The following is a 20,841-nucleotide window of genomic DNA, read 5'->3' as shown; positions in this document are numbered from 1 at the left end:
TACAGCACATAAACATGGGATTAGGGAACAAGGAAGACAATCGAACACGCAAGCTCCACTGGTCACAATAATTACACATGCATGAATCCGAGGTAATCTGCAGAAATTGTGGGTATTGGCTATTTAATAGGGGTCAGCTAACCTTGTGTACTCTCTTCCCCTCCGAGGATTATCTTCCCCTCCCTGCTCGCTGAAATCAATAATGCCAGGACATGCAACAACATCAACGTTATATGTAACAGCAAACATGCCTTGGGGGGGGGGATATACATTTCCCCTGTAAATGTATATTAACAGGGGAGGGGGATATGGAAGCTGGGCCCTGTTACAGGCATGTTCCACCCTGGAGGTTCAGGCTGTCTGGCTACAAACGCTCATGTGCCAGGGCACTGATCAAACAAATGTAAATGCTTGGATTTGCCTGGGCCTCTCCTGTATCTCATTAGTCGGGATATTGCTCTGGGCAACCGAGAGAATTGTTTCGAATTCACAGGAACAGACCAGGACTTCAAGAAGTGTGTTTTGGATGTTTGCTCTCTGCTGTAAAAGCGTTTCATTTTTATTTTGTAAACAGTTTAAAGCATAAAGGTCACAGATGATGGATAATCATTACACTCTAGTATTTGCCGCTGTGTGGCTGTGGTTGTGTGGCTCCAGGTCAGATGTGGTTAAATAAATCCTAAGATGTAACGTTACTCCTTTTTAACGCCGAGCTGGCACATTAAACCATCTGGTGTAACAACAGGTTCTCCGCCGCCTTGTATCAGAAGCTAAAGAGTGCCACTTGCCTTGAGCCTCTATACTTCAAGGGGGCGTGGCAAGGCAGCGGTGTTTGACCTGGGAATGAGAACGGGCTGCACACTCTGCTTATTGGTCGGCGGTTAAACCCCCATGTGGGGTCCAAATGCTTTTTGCTGACGCCCAGAAACGTCCCGAACACACGCACAAAAAATAAGGAAAGAGGAAATGACATCGCCACATGCTTCAAGTAGGTCAAAAGTGATGATTGGTAGGGATTGTTTTTGTATCAGTCTATACATTGTTTTTATTTGAAAGTGTTGCATATTATACATTTAAGCTAAAATGGGACATCTTGTATTTGTAGCCACAGAGGGAAATTGTAGATCTGGGATCAGATTCTTGAATATTTTCAAAGACTTCTTTGAAGCCAGAGCATCACATCTGGTCACTCAAGATAGTGAAAGAAAAAGATTAATCACAATTAATTTGTCTTGTTGGCGAATGCTTGTGGCACTGAGAAATCCAAAACAGTAACATGTCCACTCACCCTCAGGTCACCAACTTACTTGTTATGTTCAGTTTCAGTCACAAGGTTATTGTTTAGGGAGATGACACTTTTGTATATTGAAGTTTAATTTGCAAATCTAGAGTTATTTACTTTTTTGCATTGTTAAGAGGGAGTCGTTTGGCCTCTGTGTTATTGTCGACGTTGCATCCTTCATTTGATAAAAGGGTTTTGCCAGCCAATGTATGCAATATTTTCTTCCTGTGTGTTATTTAGCAAGGTCGATGCGTTTTTGTGATGGTTTTACGGTATTTTGTGTTCAGCTGTGTCTTTTTTAAGTAATATTCACTTTTGCTTGTGTTGTTTTTATTATCCAAAACATGTGTCCTCACGTCTGTCTGGTCAGCCCACTTACTGGCTTTGTCAAGCTTTCATCCACATCTCTCGTCTTCTTCAGCTAATGAGGGTAATGATGACAACTTAATACAGTATTCAACCACAACTGACCAAGCCTGAGCCAATTCTATTAGCTCAATGAAGACTGAGATGCAATGAACTTCCAAATCTAAAATCTCATGCAGTTTAGTTGAAGCTGCTGTAATCAACATATCCACATCTTTAATATTTTTAATTACTTTGTGCTGATAAGTGTCTAAAATGAATCAGTTATTGCGTTGCAGTTAATTCCAACAAAAGCGACAAATTGACCCCCAAACACTTAACATCTGTATGCATGATTTCTTTTATTCAGCATGAAACCACTTACACAAGACTGTATAACCATTCAGGACATCATCCATCTCAATTCATATTTCCAATATCCAAAAAGCATACACACAGATCTTTTATTATTACAAACATTAGAATAGGCTCTGTGCACTAAAATGAAAAGACTTCTGAATCCGTCTCATTAACACAATCTAAACTAAGATGATTATGCTATTATTAGGCCACAGCATGTCTTCAGGTATAAAATCAAAAGGGAACAGTAGTAAGTGTGGAAGCCAAAAGCATAGAGATGTACAGCTCTACAGGACTGATCATTCGTTTATCTATCAAAAAACGCTTCTTAAAGTTAAATATGTGATAAATTTGGAGCGGGTGAGGCTGTACATAGTGTGTTTCATATTTACATCATGTTTAGACCACCAACCAGGAGATTTCAAAGGCTACATTTAAAACCAAATGCCCGAGCAGAATTGTGAATATATGTACATAAAATGATAAGATAATAAGATTTGATATTTGCCGTGTTGGGAAGGACATCACTTGGTGCCATTTCACGATTCTTTTGCTAGTGAAGATGTGACAAAGGCACAGGAAGTGGATGTTACAGTGCTTTCCAGGGAGGGTGAGGTGGCCCAGCAGATGACAAAATATGGAAATGCCTAAATACAATAATTATCAACCAATTATGGAATGATGATAAGGATTTTGGACTAGTGTATTGAATTTGGAGCAAAGTCGTCATTAGACTGAATTTGAGACTGTAATAAATATGAACAAATGACACCACTTCACACATTTCCATTTCAAAAACATCAAGGAGTCAAGTCTCTCTTCAGTAATACAAGATTCCACACTGCACGTAAAAAAAAAAAGGAAAACGACGAAGAAACATCTCTGTGAAAAATAAAGTGCTGCTAAAAAGATAACTTTCCTCAAACAATGCATTTAAAGAAAAGAAAGGCTCAACTAGTGATACAGCAGTCATTAACTCCTGAATACTACTACCCGAAGAGAGAGCTGACAATACTGCAGAATTCAAGGCACAAAACAAGACTTGCAGCAAAGCAAGATGTGTCCACCTCCTTTGACACATGAAGGAACGACGGAGGTTTGACCCAACACGAGGTGACAAGCACTTCCAGGATAAGGAAAACCTTCCAAAATGCAGACATTCACTTTTGGTCCCCATTATTTATTTATTTTTCTTTCTTAGATTTCTTTTCTGAAGATGCTTCGTAGTTGTCACAGAGGAACAGTGTGCAGCACTGCAGCTCCCGTTTGAGGGGAAAGATCCAGCTCTCGAGCCAATTCACCAGACTTCGGAAGCTCTACAGGTTAATCTCGGCTCACAAATAGTTAAAGTGAAGATCAGGCCGACCTGACCTTAAACTGCTCCTCGGTGATAAGGCTGTAAAAGGCTGTTACGGCTGAAGGCAGAGAAGGCTCCATTGTTTCAGAAGGGAACTTAATCCCACAAACGTTGTGGTTCTGTAAGGCGGATTTATTTTTGGTTTTGTGGCTGCTGATTGTGAACGCGTACTTATCTGTTGCGATGGTAAAATGGATGGATGATTTATTTCTTCTGCCAAGTTTAGGGCTGTGGTACGGATCTGTGCAGATTCTGTTCCTCTTGCACCGATCCATGTCGATATCAATTTCATCAATTGTACTGCTAAAGAGGGAGTAAAAATACAGGAACGGTGGATACATTTGATATATTACTGTCTCCGTGGACATAAATCTAAGAAAAGTCTTTTGTCTAACAACTTTAAAAAAAGAGTAAAATATTGTCCAGCAAGAGTAAATAAGTAATAACATTGTATAATGTGTGGCGCGCTAATTTCATTAAGGAGATTAAAATCCTCACAGCAGTACACTGATATATCGCGGTCCCTTAAAAAAGGTAGAAATGAGTTATTCCACATCAGTGGCGCATCGGGACCTTTTTTTAAGGGCAGTGCCCCATCTGGTGGGGAGTGAGGTCGCGGAGCTGTGCAGCATCTACAGTCTACAGTGATACGGCATTACAGTATTTATGATAAGAACAGTGAATGGATCTCTACAGCAGCGGGGCTCTTAAACCAGATGGTAACAAACAGATTTCATGGTAACAGGCTACAAAGAACAGAGCATAAGCACATATCAGTTATATATAAAGTGAAAACAAAAAGATTGAAAAAGGTAGTTTGATTGATGACACTTCTTTTCCTTCTTTAAAATATCTTTAAAATATTAAAAAACCTTCCCTATCTATCCTCCGCTCCCCTCTCCACACCAGGCGACATAGTGCCCATTTTGTTTGTGTTTCTTCGTGCGACACGAGAGGGACAGCGGAGGACGTCATGTAGGAGAATCACACGGGGCTGTTCGTTTTGGTAAAAATGCCCGAAATGTGGTGACAGTGTGAAAATGATTCTACCAGTGGATGCGTCTACTTCTAGTTCGTAGACCCTTCTCGAAACCTCCTCGGCCTGAGGAAGAGTCTGTCGGAAGTCAAAGTCACTCAGAGCTGAGAATCGGCTCCCAGGCTGTTGAGCTCCTCCGGCGAGTGCTTCTCGGCTCCGCCGCCTGCCGACTGGCGGAAGCCGGCCGAGATCTCGTCGAACGTCCGGCCCTTGGTCTCCGGCACTTTGAAGAAGGTGAAGACGAAGAAGACGAGCAGCAGCACGGTGAAGATGATGAACACGTAGGGGCCGCAAATCTCCTGTGAAGAGAGATAAGGGGGAGAGGAGCGGAGTCCAAACAAGGTTCAGTCCTCAATAAACTGGGAAGTTTGCAGCAAAATGTGAGGAAGGAGCAAATATATATATTTCTTTCATTTAAATGAGTGACGAATGATTATTAATTGTTTAAATTGATTCTTTCAAGGCCATTCCTCTGAAAATCGATTGATAACTTCACCTAAACTTGGGAATTTTGTCTCATTTCTGTATACTGAATTAAATAGTTACCTCACAAACACAAATACCATCCCCAAATGTTTTCTTTTTCTCCTCACCTCCACATACTGGAAGGTCATTCCCACTATGAAGTTGGCGGTCCAGTTGGAGAAACCAGCCACAGCAAAGGCTGAGGGCCGGGGTCCCTGCGAGAACAGCTCTGCCACGATGAACCAGGGGATGGGGCCCGGGCCGATCTCAAAGAACGCGACGAAGGAGAAGATGGCCACGATGCTCAAATAGGACATCCATTTGAGCTGATCCTACAAGAGCAGAGGACAAGAGGGAGGTCAGATGCTGCCATTTTTGTGGGTGGGAATCTTGACCGCCACATTGTCTTAAGGGAAACCTACCAACAGAGCCAAGGCAATGGTCATCAAGACGGCAGAGCCGGCCATTCCCATCAGCCCCACCAGGTGCAGAGACCTGCGTCCTGCACGCTCCACAACAAACAGCTACACGGAGAAAGAAACCAGAAGAGTCAGAGCAAGGTTAGTGCAGTACGACAATGTGATGAACCTTATTTCAGCTGGTTGCAATCTACAACCCCACCACTAGAGGAAATCCTACACACCGTCTCTTTAATGCTTTTAACACCTTTATTTATCTGTGCTGTAACGAGGATTTCCCTTCGAAATCGGAGTAGTTGAGCCGTACTCACCGACACCACAGTGAAAGCTGTGTTAACTACACCGGCTCCAATGGTGGCATAGACGGGCTGCTCGACTCCGGCTTTCTCAAAGATACGAGTGGAGTAGTAGAATATCTAGCAAGTAAGACAAACACAAAGAAATTAAACATGAGAGAGTCTCCTTTATTTACAACAGCTGACATGTTCTGGATATCTTTAGGTGTGAATGTGTGCCGAGCACGTCAGGGGAAAGTGGTGTTTCTGTGTGTTTCCCACTGACAGTCCTCAGAGTGAACAGCGGGACGGTGTCTGATGCGCGGACACTCACAGCGTTGATGCCAGACAGCTGCTGGGAGAGTTGCAGGACGACGGCAATCAGGAGGGGCTGGCGGTAGAGCGGCGAGCGGAAAAGCTCCAGGATGGTCACGTTCTTCTCCCTCATCATCTGCCGGCTCTCCTCCTTCATCTCCTGCATGTCGGAGCTCACGTCTGTGGTGCCTCTGAGCTTCTTCAACACTGAAAACGTGAAAGAGGGAAAGCAGGTCGTTAACTCTACCCCCAGTTCAGCGACATTTTCCTTCTTTTGTTTGTTGTTTTGTTTCCTTTTGATTACATCTTTGTACATTTTAGAAGCCCATCGGAATCTGGGACGATGCTTGAAATTTGAGAGAAACCTCTGTGTAAAAACACAGCACTATTAGACTAAAAAAAATAGTAGGATACAGCAGTTATGTGTGTGTATGTGAACTCACCAGACTTGGCCTTGTTCTCTTCGTTCCTGTTGATGAGCAGGAATCGGGGGCTCTTGGGGCAGAGAGGCAGCAGGATGCACTGTATCACAGCGGGGATGAAGGTGAAGCCCAAGAGGAGCGGCCACAAGTTGTCATTGCCCATGAGTGCCTCCATTCCAAACACCTGACATCAACAGAGACACGAGTAACGCACATGAACCACACGCACAGGCTGCTAGCAATGCGCAGTAGGATGCTCGAAGGTTGTTTTAAAGCGTTATAACATTGACCGACCTGTGCAATGAGGATGCCGACGACGATGCCCAGCTGGTGGAAGGTGCCCAGGGCTCCACGTAGGGCTGTTGGGGAGACCTCACCCACATACATGGGCACGAAGCCTGTGGAGAGGCCAGAGTAGAAGCCGACCACAAAGCGACCAGCGATCAGCATTTCCCAGGAGCTCGCCATCTTCGAAAAGCCCATCAGAGTGGCTGCGATGAAGGCCAAGACGTTGGCCATGAGCATAGAGTTCCTCCTGTAGGCAACAGAGAACAAGACACATTCAATACATTAAGTTCAGACAAATTACATTCGGTTCATGTGCTTCTGTACCTTCCAGCACAATGTCATTAAATTAATTAGTAAACCGTGTGCACTTTCATTATCAATCGACCCTGGTCCTACTCCGACACGTTTTTAGCATTTCTTCCACATAAAATGAAGTAATTATGTCTTTAAGACCATAAAAGCTGAGAAAAATCTATGCCACACAAGAGTGTGTGGGTTTAAAAACATCAATATATATTTAATGACGAGATAAGTGCCTGAAGTGCCCCAAGGCCTCAGAAAACATTGACCTAAAAAGTTCCAGTCCAACAATGACAGCTTTATTGTTATTCATCATATTTACTGCATTTGTATCCAGCAAAGTCTGTTTCTTCTAGAAAAGCCCGAGGATGTCACGCTGTCACAACATCAGCAGGGGCTTTGTTTTCACCTCACCTTCCAAAGCGGTTGACAAAGAGCCCGACGGAGAAGGAGCCAAAGATGCCGCCGACAGAGAAGATGGCGACGGCGACGGACCAGATGGCCGTGAGGGTGCCTTTGGAGATGGGCTCCTGGTATCGCTCATACCACGTCTCATTGATGTACTTCTCAATAACCTGCCACGAGAACAAATATCACAAGACCAATGTTAAGAAAAGAAATAAAAGAAACGTTTGAATACGTTCTGGCTTTCTCTTGGAGTGGACTAAATAGGTTCATGCTTTATTCTATTGCATTATTACAAAGTGATGGTTGAGCTGCTGCTGTGTGACCAGCTGATGGCAGCACTGTATTACCAGTTCAACAGCTGTGGTTGAGTGTCAAGTTCCCCCCCCCTCTCCCTTTTCCATCCTCATCATCACCCGTGACTATGTTGACAAACACGGCAGGGCGAGCCAGCGGAGCCCGTGTCTCCTTATGTGTGGGACACTTCTCATATGATCCAGAAAGGTCAGCACCCTGTCATCGCACCCCCCCCACTACCTCTCTTGTAACCTCTAGCCCTGTCATGTGCCTCTGTGAAACGGGTAATAAAAGCTCAGCAGTGTTCCTACCAACCATTTGAAGATAGCAGCGCTATCGTTTCTTAAGAGCTTTCCTATGGTGGAGGGATATATATAGGAGGCCACTCGGATGCTGTTGACACAAGGATTGGGTCATGTCCACTATCAACTTTCACTCACAAGACCTTGCTCAGTGATATCACAAGTACGTCATGGAGCACCGCACCGTACCCATAACATCCACCCTTTAAAAACGGCCGTATTTAGAGGAGCTCATGCTAATCGCTGAGTTTTAAATCTGCAAGCCTATTACATTTACTCTAGATCTGTACTTGAAGTACAGTTTTAAAGGTACTTGTACAACAACAACTCAACCAGAATCCATGAACATATAATGCTTAGAAGAGGCGTGTTTTATGGTTGAATCAAAGTAGATTTTCGTTTTTCGACACTGATCGACAGAAAATCATCCTTGCATATATCAAGTGAACACACAGAAAGAAAACATTCACAAATAAACTTCTTTCAGGAAAGGAAAGGTGTCGAAGCTCTAACCGTAAAGAAGTTTAAATTAAACCAATACACACACAACACAGATGACCCTTTCGATAAAAGTTCCAAACAAGGATATTGTTTGGTTTGTGGCACAGGCAGGCATGCAGCAGCAGCAGCAGGAGGAGGAGGAGGAGCAGGAGGAGGAGGAGGAGGACCGGGAGCTGCAGTGCGGCCCTTGAAAGAGCGTATCTAATCAGGGGCGCTCGGACACAGAGCTCGACCTGCGTCACAGGCAGCATCACGGCAGCATTTATCCCACACCGGAGCACAGAGCAGTAATCTCAAATGCTGTTGCTATAGAAAAGTTGCATTTGTGAAATTATAGCCTCTTAAGTGGTCATTAACTAATGGAGGATTAAGAGCATGTGTTGAGCAACAGTTTTTCAGCGGGTGAAGTTGCTCAGACCTCTCAGTGTGTGTGTGTGTGTGTGTGTGTGTGAGAGAGAGACGGAGGCTGGGTGTTGGGAAAAGGGGATAAAGAGCCAAGAGGGCAGCTTTACACTAGCCCAGTGTGTAACAGACCACATATTCTCCACCCCCCCCCCCCCCCCCCCCCCCCCCCCCCCCCCCCTCTCAGTCTGCAGCCCCTCCTGACTGAGCTGCATGAAGCCGAACACGAGCTGTTTTCATGGTGGAGTAAATCGGTGCGACACCGGGAAACTGCAAAATACCGGATTAAATATTGTGAAATATCAGTAAATCTCGATTACTTAGCTAGTGAGATCAGGAGCCGCAACGATTAGTCAAATATTCAGATTATTTAGGTAATTTCTTTAAGAGAAACAAAGAGCTTCTCAAATGTGAGGATTTGCTGCTTTGCAGTATATTTAACTGGTTGGTCTAGAACATTATTGAAATGATTTTTAGTGGCCTACTTAGCAGACTGAACTTTTTTTATATCCATAACCAGATTTAAAAAGAACACAAAGGCTTTCTCGTATTAAGTTTCATTACTTCTGTGTTTGCACAATCCATGACTATTGCACAATGTCTTTGCACAAATGTCTCAAGACCTAAAATCCCTTCTTTGCCATCTGCTGCCCACTTCTTCTGCTCATTATGACTCAAGAAGAAACGAATAAGAGATCTGATCTTTAACCGAGACTCCTTTCCGTCTATAATGTGTCAATAAGTGAACGTGTCCCGTCTCTTTTCACAGACGACTGACGAAAGCTTCTGTGATTTACAAAGCGTCCTTCGCGTCAAAGCCCGGGCCAGCTTTGACGGTGTGGTGACAGAGGACGGGCAGTTGGAAAAACCAGGCTGTCCTCACAGTGAGAGCAGCCACAAGCAGCTGTGACGGTCCGTCTCCGGCACACAGAGGACTCTGCACATGTGAAGGGTAAACAAAAAACAAAAAAAGGGGCGAGCTGAGGTCCGACCTGTGACCAGTGGACAGACAGCTGCGTCGCCACAGGGTGTGTTCGGACCAACGCAAACTAACCAGGCGGAGGTTGTTTGCGCACGATGCGATGTCGACATTCCCCAGGAAATGAGTGTCTTTAGCGTACCTGTCTGCTAATAAAACCTACTGTAGACTTATTGATTCACCGACCGTCTACAATCTTTCACATGATCTCCTCTGAGTTTCCTTGTGTAGCTTTTCCCAGCCTGTTGCTGGTCAGCAGAGGTCCATTTTTGGGCATGGACACACTCTTTTACACAGGAATCCCTCTGAGTCTGTTTAAGAAAGATGTCCTTGGACCACATCGGCCCCAATGTGGCTATTATTATCTCACCCCTTAACCCAAAACCCGTTTCCATTTTTTTGTCCTGTTTTTCAGCTCAACAAGCGAGTGAACATCCAGCACTGGGACTGGTTTGGAAGGGGAAATGAATTAGTATGAATGATATAGTATACATATAGTGCAAACCCAGAAATATTGGCGAGCTGAAACACACCGTAAAATCTTTTTAGAAATAAACTAAACTAAACATTCAGACGTTTAACTCACCTTTTGAGGGGCATTGATGACTCCGGTGTTGTAGCCGAACTGCAGGGAGCCGATAACAGCTGATCCGACACTCAGCATCAACGTGAACGTTACTTGCTGCAAGACAACAGAGAGAAGAGGAAGTATTGTCAGCGAAGAGACCAGTTTGACCAGTTTACCCAATGCAAAAAGGAGCTTCAGTGCAGATAGCATGACGAACAGTTATATCATCTTTCCGGATAATACCTTTTATCTAACTAGAAACGCTCACTTACATAAGTTGAAGCCAGTTCTTCTGGGACAAGGTGTCTTTACTTGCGGTTGTGCTTCGGCCGCCCTGGAATCGACTGAATAAAATGTTCAGGTCGGTCAGCCGCTAACTTTATCCTCACCACGTATTCATAACAAGCACAATGAGCGCACACATCGACATATCCTGAAATATCTTGAAGATGTTTGGTATCAGGCCCCTTTAAGCACCATGGTGGAGCTGGACTGGTCATAAAAGACGCTTTATGACACCTACAGCGATCTGACAAACAGATGAAGAAATCTATGTTGACATCCAACATCTGTTCCCTGTTTACTGAGTTGTCGACTTATTTTTCTAAAAAAAGAAAGAACTGTGGTGAGGATCCGTGTTTTTCCAGGTATGACTGAAGGAAGCTGCTTCTTGGAACGTGTCCAGGTTCGACCCAGGTCTGCATGTTATCGTCAGTGTTCTTGTGATTACAGAGTTCACTTGCCGCTTGATCTCAGACGAGCCCAGCGGATTAGTAGAGATTTTCCTCATACCAAAAAGTTAATAAACCAGAGAGGAGTATGTCGCTGTCTATTTGCTTCTCTCAGACTTCAGATCAAATTGAGAGCGGCATGAACAGCAGTTGACTCTTTCCATCTTTCATACCTCACCATCAGTCACCATGTGTGGATGATCAACATTTAGACTTGTGATTCACACCAAGCCTCTTTCCACAGTGATTCACACCAGATAGGGTCCTTGTGTTATGGCAACAGAAGACCTGCCTTTCAGTTCCTTTATCACATGCAGACAATACGAGCAAAATGAAACGTCTTCCTCTGAAAACACTGTCGGGACACAAATCAAACCTGCACACGTTACCAGAGCGACAAACAGACCCAAGCCAAGGACACCTGCAGTCCTCTGACCCGCCGAGACGTTAAACAAAAGACCTGCAACAGCCAGTGTTGACGTGTCTTTGAGCAAGGCACTTATCAACCTATCTCTGCGTGTTGTAGGTGCACGAAACTTAAATGTTCCTGTTTTTGTAAATACTACTATTGTTTGGCCACTGGGGGCAGGTGAAACAAGCATGGCCGCCAGCTGATGATAAAGTGGAGGAGGTTAGCAACAACTCAGGTGCACTTAAGGTGGGCTGTCCTATAAGGTGGACTAGCTAATGTTTTCATTCGTAGTATTTCTTAATATTGCTGATATCATGGTTAAACGGTTAATTATCAACACCTGTGCTGCCATCTATGCTCTGTTTGTATCAGGAAAACATCATCTTGTATATTTTATTCGTTACAGTCAGTAAGTAAGTGAGGAACATCTGATGAAAATACATGTTTTCAAAGTCACCGTTAGTATTATGTTCTGTTATTAGTACTCAGTATCAGCAAGTACCCAAATGTAAGTACTTGTACTTGGTCTGAAAGAAGGTGGTATTGGTGCATCCCTAGATTTGGCGAGTTTAACTTTAAGCCAATCTCGGGACCCATCGGCTATCGGTCTGGCGGCGGATAAGCCTCCGGGGGGGGGGAGCTATATTTCTGTGGTTCTGGAGCAGCCAGCGGATATCCGGTCCAACACTTTCAATTTTATAATTTCACATTCAACGAATTAAAAACAACATAAGCGTTGATTTGGAGTCGTGTTTCTGGACCGGTAGGAAATATAAAGTTCAATATTTACTCTCTTTTTAGCTCTATTTTTGGTCTCCACTAAATCCTGAAGGGAAACATTTGTCGCTTTAGGTGCAAAATGCTCCACTATGTTCACTAGCTGGTCGCTAACTTCCTCTCCTCTTCCTCTGGAAAAGGTAGAGTGGATTGGATTCCTTCCTTATGACTGTGAGAAGAGCTTGAGGCTAAATTGCTGGTTGAATCTTCATTTCAGCTCCCACAGAAAAAGATCAACACGAGAACCGACCCCCGCCATGTTTAATAAAAAAGAATAATCCTTAGAAATGATTGTGCATGCTCCTCTGCAATACCACCAAAGTGCATGATCCAGACACTTTGTTTTGTGGGAACCAGAATTCCTCCCCTGCATAATAAAGAGGAAGGGCAAACTTCTGTGTGTTTTTGGAGGCCGTCACTCCTCGGGCCATTCAGTGGTCCTGGCTTAAGACACTTAAAGACCCGCCTACATTTCTGCACCAATAGGGACTCTTGTTATGAGGTCATCAAGTCCATGACAGGACCGCTTAGTATGTAAACACAAACCCACACACCCTTCTCAGCACTGAGGGCTGGCTTCTTAAAGGAGACCAAGCGTCTCATGTTGTTCTGCAAAGCCACTGCTGGTTTGAAGCGAGCAAGAAACGACACAGATTCAGTAAACAACTACCAGCTGCTTTTATTTAACTATAAACAGAGTAATCCTTTCTTTCCCCAACTGGTAAAAAAAAAATAACAGCTGCAAATATTTGCAAAAACTACACTGATGTCAAAAGTGGGGTGTGTTGCAGTGAAATCCTCTGTGACACCTTTACCTTTAACCTAGATACTAGCAGACCTCCCTGAGCATGACTTCAGTCCAAACACACTGATTACTGCATAGAGTCCAATGAGTGTCAGTACAAGTCTACTAATCACAGTGTTTTGGGACTTTCTTCAACCGAACATCCCCTGCTCCCCTGTTACCTGTCAACAAAGAAGGTGAATTTGATACTCTTCCTTGTCTCCAGAAAGCAGAAGCAGCAGCGTTATACAGCACTTCCTCACCGGACAAACAATGAAGTCACACCCAAAGAAAATATCTCACGATCATAACTTGGAAGCCGACACCGGTGACCGGCCCTTTCCTTGTTCCTCAGCTCTCTGCCTTTAGTTACCTCTCAGGCGTTCGGCCCACTCGGCTGCAACTTTTTGTTTTCTTGACATTTTCTAAATAGAGTTTTTGTCTTTGTTTACTCGCACATGACGGCTAAGCTAACCATAAGGGTATTAAACTGCACAGCACGCTAATCTGCAACAAACTTAAAGCTGATTAGAGGAGCAGGAATTCAATTAGAAGGATCGTACTATTATGATGCAAAAAAGGAAAAATAACTATTACTAACCAAACATTTCTCAACATGAGGGATCAGTATAAATAACATCTAATTATCTATTAAGCATGTTCATTGTTTAAACAACATAAATACTTATCAGTGAAAGCTAGATTTGAAGGAGTAGTTAATGCCTTGTAGTTAACAAAGATTTACGGATATCTTCAGTCATGACTCACAAGGATTTGGGTTCATAAAAATGTCAGTAACGAGTGAAAGTGAATGATCGCTTGTGGAATCTAGCCTGCACAGGTCTCAGCGACTTTTGTTCACTTTTTCACAGTTTTTAACCTTCAAATTGAAGATGTAAAAAAAACAAAAAAAACGACATGAACTGTCAAAAGGCTGTTGACGGTTCATTTCTCACCACAGTTTCAAACTTCAGTATCAGCACCTGGTATGTTGAGTGTAATAAGGGTAATTACATCTAAACGCTCCCTGGAGCATCCATGCAAACGTGCCCTCTTTGTATGTAAAAAGTAAAACACGGTGTGTGTGTGTGTGTGTGTAGGCAGCGAGGACGTTTCTGTCTGGTCATTGTTGCTTTCTATAATTGACACTGTTGATAGCATCTTCGGTTGCTTGGCACCACAGACTCTCTGCTCTTATTGGGTAAACACTGACAGCGAGTTATCTCCTGCTAAGTAAACACTCGGTTATTAAATGTGACTTTTAGTTAAATACATCTACCAATGCTTGAACACACAGAGAGTCAAAACAGGAAACGGTAACTTAAGCTCTGACAAGCTGACGGGAGGGTGACGTGAATGCTTTAAAACATGATACACACTGAAGCGGTTAACCTACATAGAAATGTCCACGACCTGATAATCACTGAACAGCTACTATCACAGAGCTTACAGCATTAGTAGTTCTCTCAAATGTGGGTGGTGCTGGAAGAATTATTGAGATCCCTAACTTAAGTAATATACAACAATACTGTTAAAATACTTCAAAATATTACTTAATAAAGTTTTAAGTATAAATACTTAACTCAAAAGGTGTTTTTTTCAATAATGTAAAAGCTGAATCTGAAACTTTACTAGCAAATATCGCTGAGAGATAAATAAAATGTAAAAGAGTAGAAGTATAAAGTCACATAAAATAGAAAAACTTAGTGAAGTACAAGTACTTCAAAGCTGTACTTCAGTACAGTACTTGACCCTGACAGCGGACACTGCCTCAGGTTAGCTACAGGAAGTGTCTGCATTGCTACATTTCACTTCCAGTATGCAAAACATTCCGGTTCTGCCTCTTCATTCTCAGACATGTTGTCCAGGTAGTAAAGTCAATGTGACGGCCAACAAAGGGAAAATATAAAATATTTAGGTGAACACTCTGAAGTCAACTCCTAACGTCAACACTAAAGCACAAAGTCACCGGAAGACTGGAAACAAATTCTGCTTAACTTTACGTCACTGTTTCGTTTTTACTGTAACACTACTTAGTTTGTGACTCATCATGTCCGGCTTCCTCTGAATCGGGTCATTGTTTAATCATAAAAAGAAAAGAGAAGAGAAGAGAAGCAGGCTGTAATTCGACTCAGACCACTTCCTGGTTTCCAGAGTGCACCTGACGGCCTAAGTTGCTGCCGCCACGTCCCTCTAAACGTCACCTCTAGGTCTCAGCTTACAGCAAGCCAATATGTCCCCACCTCCTCTCAGCTCGGTTCAGCTTTAAAGCTTACAGCCTCCGCATGCTGGGGACAGCTCCCAAATATCTTGGTGTTTGTTTTAATGTAGAGCGACATCTTGTTCTTACATTAGACTGTTAAGACACTGCTGTCATTAAAGTTAAAGCCCACATACTAGGACTGATTTAAGCCTAATTATGTCTAGGCCTAATGCATGCTTTATTTAGTGCTAAACACTTATTCAGAATGATGATTTCTACAGTAACCGTGGGCAGAATAACCTGATGAATAATGTAGTAATGTAAAAGGGATCGGCATATTTGCCTTTGAAAACTTCCATTGACAAATATATGCAAAACGACACACAGTTGAATGTGCACCATGTAATTGTCCGAGTTTCCTGGTACTCCCGGTTATTATTATCCTTTATTCAAACACTGTAGAAGACAAACTCATCTTCTGCATGAGACAAGTAGCCTTAGATAGATCATCATTTTGTTTTTAAAAGTGCGTATTTATGTGTACGCGTTGTGCATACCACAGTGAACACAAATAGAAAGTGAGATAAAGCATTATTGGTCAGAGCCAGTGAAGCTTCAGCCCGTCACAGTGGGATCGGATAAAAGTCTTTTTACAGTTAGACTCGATGTTTGGGGCCAATACAAACAATAGCACGAGTATATCATAGGATCATTTCACAGAAGTAAAGACAATAATACTAATTTGAGTTGTGTAATCTTTTCATAATTATTAGATTAAGGAGTAAAACTGCTGAAACGATAGTTTTACAGGTCAACAAAGTAAATTTCCCACGTAGTAAATCCTACAAACGTCACACAATTTTCAGATTCTGTAACTGTTCCGCTCAGGTCAGATTAAAAAAAGTCGCACCGTTCAAACTGACTCTGCAGCGCAAGAGTTCAGAGGTCAAACACATCAGTTAAAGCCCGGTGGTTCAAAAGGGTTCTGATTGATGACGGCAAGCTAATTTCAACTGAATCGTGAGAAAGTCAAAAGGGGCCCAGAGGGGACACAGCGTGGCCCCGCTTGAACCGCTTCATCCGACCATCTCGTCCCTGTGAACAGAGGGATCAGTGCCGTGTGCACAGTCCTCCAGCTTCTCAGAAAAGTGAATTAAAGGAGCACTCTCGCTTGCTTGTTCGTCTCAATTAAAACCCTCCCAGATCTCATTAAGCCCCATTAGAACATGGCTGACCGTTACACCGTGAGACACACTGAAGGGGCCGGTCATGCAGATGAAAGTAAACCTACTGGACTGTCTGAAGGGAGGCAGGAGTTGGCAGATGGCTGAGAGGCAGCGGATGGAGAAGAGTTAAGCCCGTGCAATTACGTCTGGACAATGGAGGCGGCTTGTTGGCTCCGGACTCCCAATCAAAATACCTGTGTCGTCAAGTCTACCAGGAATAAAATGCTGAGTGGCCGTTTCTATCCAAAACAGAGCAGGTCAACGGTCTGCTTGACCCCAATTACTATTATTCATTCTTTGTTGGGGGACAACAACAGCACTGAGGTGAGCTTCTCAGATACAAACAAAGCTTCCTGTTGATGAGAGTGAAGCTCTCGTACGGCCAACAATGTGAAGTCATTAACACGCCGTGTTTGTGATGGAAATAACCACATTGTAATTTAAATACAGCTGCATTGAAAGAAATTAAGAGGAACCATGTAATTAAGTTACAGATGGGTGACATTAGATTTGCATCTCCCTGAATCAAACGCACAGTCAGTAAACGTGGACTGAGCGTAATACGTGAGACACCTGACTGAATCAATGGTTGCCTGGGCGGGTTTTACACTCTGGGTCTGTGAAACTGTAGTTCTACCACTTCTGTGCGTCACTTGGTGAAGTTTCCACCAACTGGACTCCATCTGCACATAAATAGGCCCAACACTAAGCACAAGCCAGGTATGAAAATCCTGACCACGAGATGTTCGATAACCCCCCGCGCTTAACTTCTGTTTAGCTACGGCCACGAAAGAAGAAGAAAAAAACAGCTCAACACTGCTGGAGGCAACGCAACACAAAGGAGGGAGTGAAGCCAACAGCCTGGGAAGGGACGGGGCTTTAACGCCCCAGCAATAGGCGGAGCGCTTCCCTCTGTCGAGTCGCACTCCCTCTGGAAATCTGCTGTGTCGGTGTCACAGTGGAAACTGGGAACATGGAGAACTGTTCCCATCACGTCCACAACAAACCCGCGTCCAGCTGACGACCCCCCCCCCTCCCCCGAGAGCAGTCTAGTGGTGACAGCTAAGGAAACATTCTCAGACCTCTGTGTCGGACTGGGCTGCCTGGTGCTGCTCCACTGGGTTTAACTGGTTGTATAGCCATGACCAAATAGGAGGGGGAAGTCGGTGGCGTACGTGCTTCATTATGCAGCGTGTCTGTGTGTGTGTGTGTGTGTGTAATAGTAATCACAAGCCACACCAGGATGCCGGCAGTATTAACAAGAACCAGATAAGTCCTGTTTACTTTCTCTAAAGCTGTAACCGAGATGAGGTTTGAAAGAGGTTGTTTGGATCAGATTACTGGAGAAACATTACAAATGTTCCAACACACTCTTCTCGGTCAGCATCGAGTTTAGAGGCAAATGGATTAGATGCGATGAAAAGTCGTCCATCACAAGTTCTCAGAGGCTAAGAGGATGCTTTCCACTGTCTGGTTTTGTCCCAAACCAAAAGCAGGGGATTCAAATAATCAATTGATTAGAGACAGAAAACTATTTCAAAAACAGAACAATTATTTAAGCAACTTATTTGTGGGTTGTTAGCATTTTAATCCAGTACAATTTAGCAGTACTTGCACATTGAGTATTTCCATTTGCTACTTGTACTTCTTCCTCTTGGGCCGAAACAAACACTGCTGTATAAGGCTCTTATAAAAGACTCTTGTGTATAAATAGCTTCGATCAGACTTTAGTCAGGTAGCTTTTATACAGGAAGAGAAACGCATTGAATACAGTCTGCAGTGACATAATGCTGCATCACGCAGCACCGCACACAGGGCTCGAGACATGACAAAGCACTATATACCCCCCACTCACCATGAGGCAGAGGAAATAGTTAGTAAGAAAGCTCAAATTGAGCTGCAAAACTGTTGATTTTTAGACATATAATACAGGAAAATAATAAATAATGTAGCGACTTAAGGTTACTATTAAGTGTAGACACGTACTGGACTATTAAAGTGTATCATAAGTGATATAGAAGTGATGACAAAAGAGTACTTTTAACTACTGCTAACAGTACGGAGGGGTAATAACGCCGCAATAGACAACGTGGGCACTCGCGGCATCACGGCTCTCCATCATGGCACATGTGGAAGTGTATCATGGGTAAGAACAACAAATACTGTGGAGTGACTGAACCGGTCCTCAGTGACAGCGTGGGGCTGAAACAATAAACACATGCAACCCAACAGGCTCGACAGGATTTAAACACCTGTTGTGAAAAGAAGGGAGGAACAAAAAGAGTCACACAGAGAATAACTACCTTGCCGGAGTCCATGGCTGCGATGTGAGCGACAAACTCTTCTTCTTCTTCTTCGCCTTCTTATTTTGTGATTGTTGAGGGTGATGGTAGAACTTCCTCGGAGGTCTCCCGGTGAGTGTCGCTCAGAAGTCGGTCATCGTAGAGGAATTTCTGCTCCGTTGAAATGACTTTAAACTTCAGTCGAGTGTTCTTTCTTTTAATAGAGAGAAATGCTTCGAGTCCTTAGTCTATAAAAGCCCGGCAGCTTGAGTTGTGTGTGTTTTTCTCTCTCCCGCGTCGTTTTAGCTCACAGCTTCAGGGATGTGTAAAGTCTCTTCCAGGATGTTCGGGTTTGGGCTGCCGGAGAAGTACCGGGGCCAGGCGGCCGTGGTCCATACAATATATAGCTGACGCAATTCTTTGAACGGGGTGTGTCCGTACTGGAAGCCCATCCTGCAACACAACCAATGAAGGAGCACAAAGGCTTTTAATTCAGAACACTCACACACAGAGAGGGGTGGGGGAGGAGGAAGAGAGAGGGAGGAGGAAGAGAGAGGGATGGGGGAGGAGGCCGGGTTATCACGCCTGCTAGCTGTGGTGGAAGTATTCAGATCCTTTACTTAAATAAGAGCATCAATGTAAAAACACCCCTTTGAAGTAAAAGTCCTACATTCAAGCCCTAACCTTAGTATTATTAAAGTAGTATCAGCTAAATATACTAGTATCAAAAGCAACAAGTACTGAGCTGCTATGCAGCAGAACGGCGCCTGCTAGTTGTATAGATCATATACATCATATCATCATGTCACAACTTACAGAAACACTTATTTTTTTGTATTTATTGTAAGTACACTGAGAGCAATGAAAAAAACAGTCATATTAATTGTATGTGTACACATACCTGGCCAATAAAGTTTATTCTGTTTTTGTTTTTTATTATTATCTTATATTACTGATGTGTTTATTGTAATCAAAACTTTAAAGCTGAAGCTTGTGGAAAAAGAGCTAATTCATCTTCTCTAAAATAGTATTTATCTAACTCTTTATTTATATATTTAAAAATCTTCAAATATATCTTTATGAAGGAAGTCCTTTCCTTGTCTTTTCCTCAATCTATTTTTTTTTCCGTGTTTTTTTTTTAAACACTGGAGTCTCAGGATACTGAGTCTTCACAACCTGGCAACCCAACACTCATTAATGGTTTATGCCTGATCTATGAATCCTTCGTAAATGATTTGGTAACTATTATTAGCACTGTTAATCACAACTTATAAACCGTTTATAAAGGGTGCTTTATTTGAAAGTGGTACTAAATTTGATACTGTAATATTACGATATATTGCCGTTAATTGTGACATTTCTGGAAAAACTACAGAGCAACCACCTGTGGATAAAATAATTAGGAAGGAATTGTTTTTGGGTGAACCAGGAAATTAAATATCTGACACATAAGGTACAGCATGGTATATATCATCATACTCAACCCTAAATGAGTTACTTTACTTACTTGTCTCCCATGTTATCTTAACTATGGTTCTAATGTTTGTTCTTTCCATTGTTCTTTATCTTTTACTCAATAATGTACTCAGTCCCAGATAACCCTAGAGTTTATGTCTAGTAAGTTGTTTTTAAGAATGTTTGATAGTGACACTATCACTTTAAAGACGTATTTTGAATATAATGGATTGATAAAGTTGTATTTAGTACTGATTGATGTATTCTCATTACCATGTTGCTCGTTTTGAATGCAGCATCTGTCTGCTTGCCTTCACTTCTCAGCCTTCTAACAATGAGTTATTGAAAACACCCACATGTGTGATCTAATGATCTTTCACTATGTTGGTGGAGATACTGTATGACATGTCTGCCCCACCCCACCCCCCCATTCAATCCGTCTTCTGTGATCTGGGATGTTTGTTACCAAAGGCCAAAAAAAACAAATTTAAAAAACCCAAACTACGCGCTACCTTTTGTTTGGGATCGAGGGGAGGTGTCCGGTCTGAGTGGATGTCAAAAAAAAATTAAGAAAATAATTATGGGAAATGCATGCATTTTCACTGTGCACGAAAGCTCTGCAAAGAGGGAGGGTAACGGGTAGGATTTGTCAA

At 43.0% G+C, this 20,841-nt stretch overlaps 1 protein-coding gene across 1 annotated transcript; it reads right to left on the bottom strand.

Moving 5' to 3' along the window:
• Positions 1-1,969: 1,969 nt before the first annotated feature.
• Positions 1,970-19,179, bottom strand: slc2a1b (solute carrier family 2 member 1b). The gene is made up of 10 exons (XM_031871676.1): positions 18,755-19,179; positions 10,337-10,432; positions 7,279-7,439; positions 6,571-6,811; positions 6,298-6,460; positions 5,874-6,061; positions 5,576-5,680; positions 5,268-5,369; positions 4,974-5,177; positions 1,970-4,679 (listed from the first exon to the last, which is right to left on the bottom strand). Exons 1-10 carry the CDS (start codon positions 18,767-18,769, stop codon positions 4,479-4,481), a joined length of 1,476 nt encoding a protein of 491 aa, XP_031727536.1. The 5' UTR covers positions 18,770-19,179; the 3' UTR covers positions 1,970-4,478.
• Positions 19,180-20,841: the final 1,662 nt, after the last annotated feature.

The sequence above is a fragment of the Anarrhichthys ocellatus genome, unplaced genomic scaffold (genome assembly GCF_004355925.1).
Source record: "Anarrhichthys ocellatus isolate YVR2014 unplaced genomic scaffold, GSC_Weel_1.0 scaffold60, whole genome shotgun sequence".
Taxonomy (NCBI): domain Eukaryota; kingdom Metazoa; phylum Chordata; class Actinopteri; order Perciformes; family Anarhichadidae; genus Anarrhichthys; species Anarrhichthys ocellatus.
The sequence above is the reverse complement of the archived record's forward strand: the minus strand, read 5'-3'. Positions and strand labels throughout refer to the sequence as shown.

Coding starts and splice junctions, on each gene's coding strand:
- slc2a1b (XM_031871676.1), bottom strand. Junction 6,812..7,278: donor TTTGTCAACCGCTTTGGAAG/GTGAGGTGAAAA, acceptor TGTTGCCTACAG/GAGGAACTCTATGCTCATGG. Junction 5,370..5,575: donor CAGCTTTCACTGTGGTGTCG/GTGAGTACGGCT, acceptor TTCTCCGTGTAG/CTGTTTGTTGTGGAGCGTGC.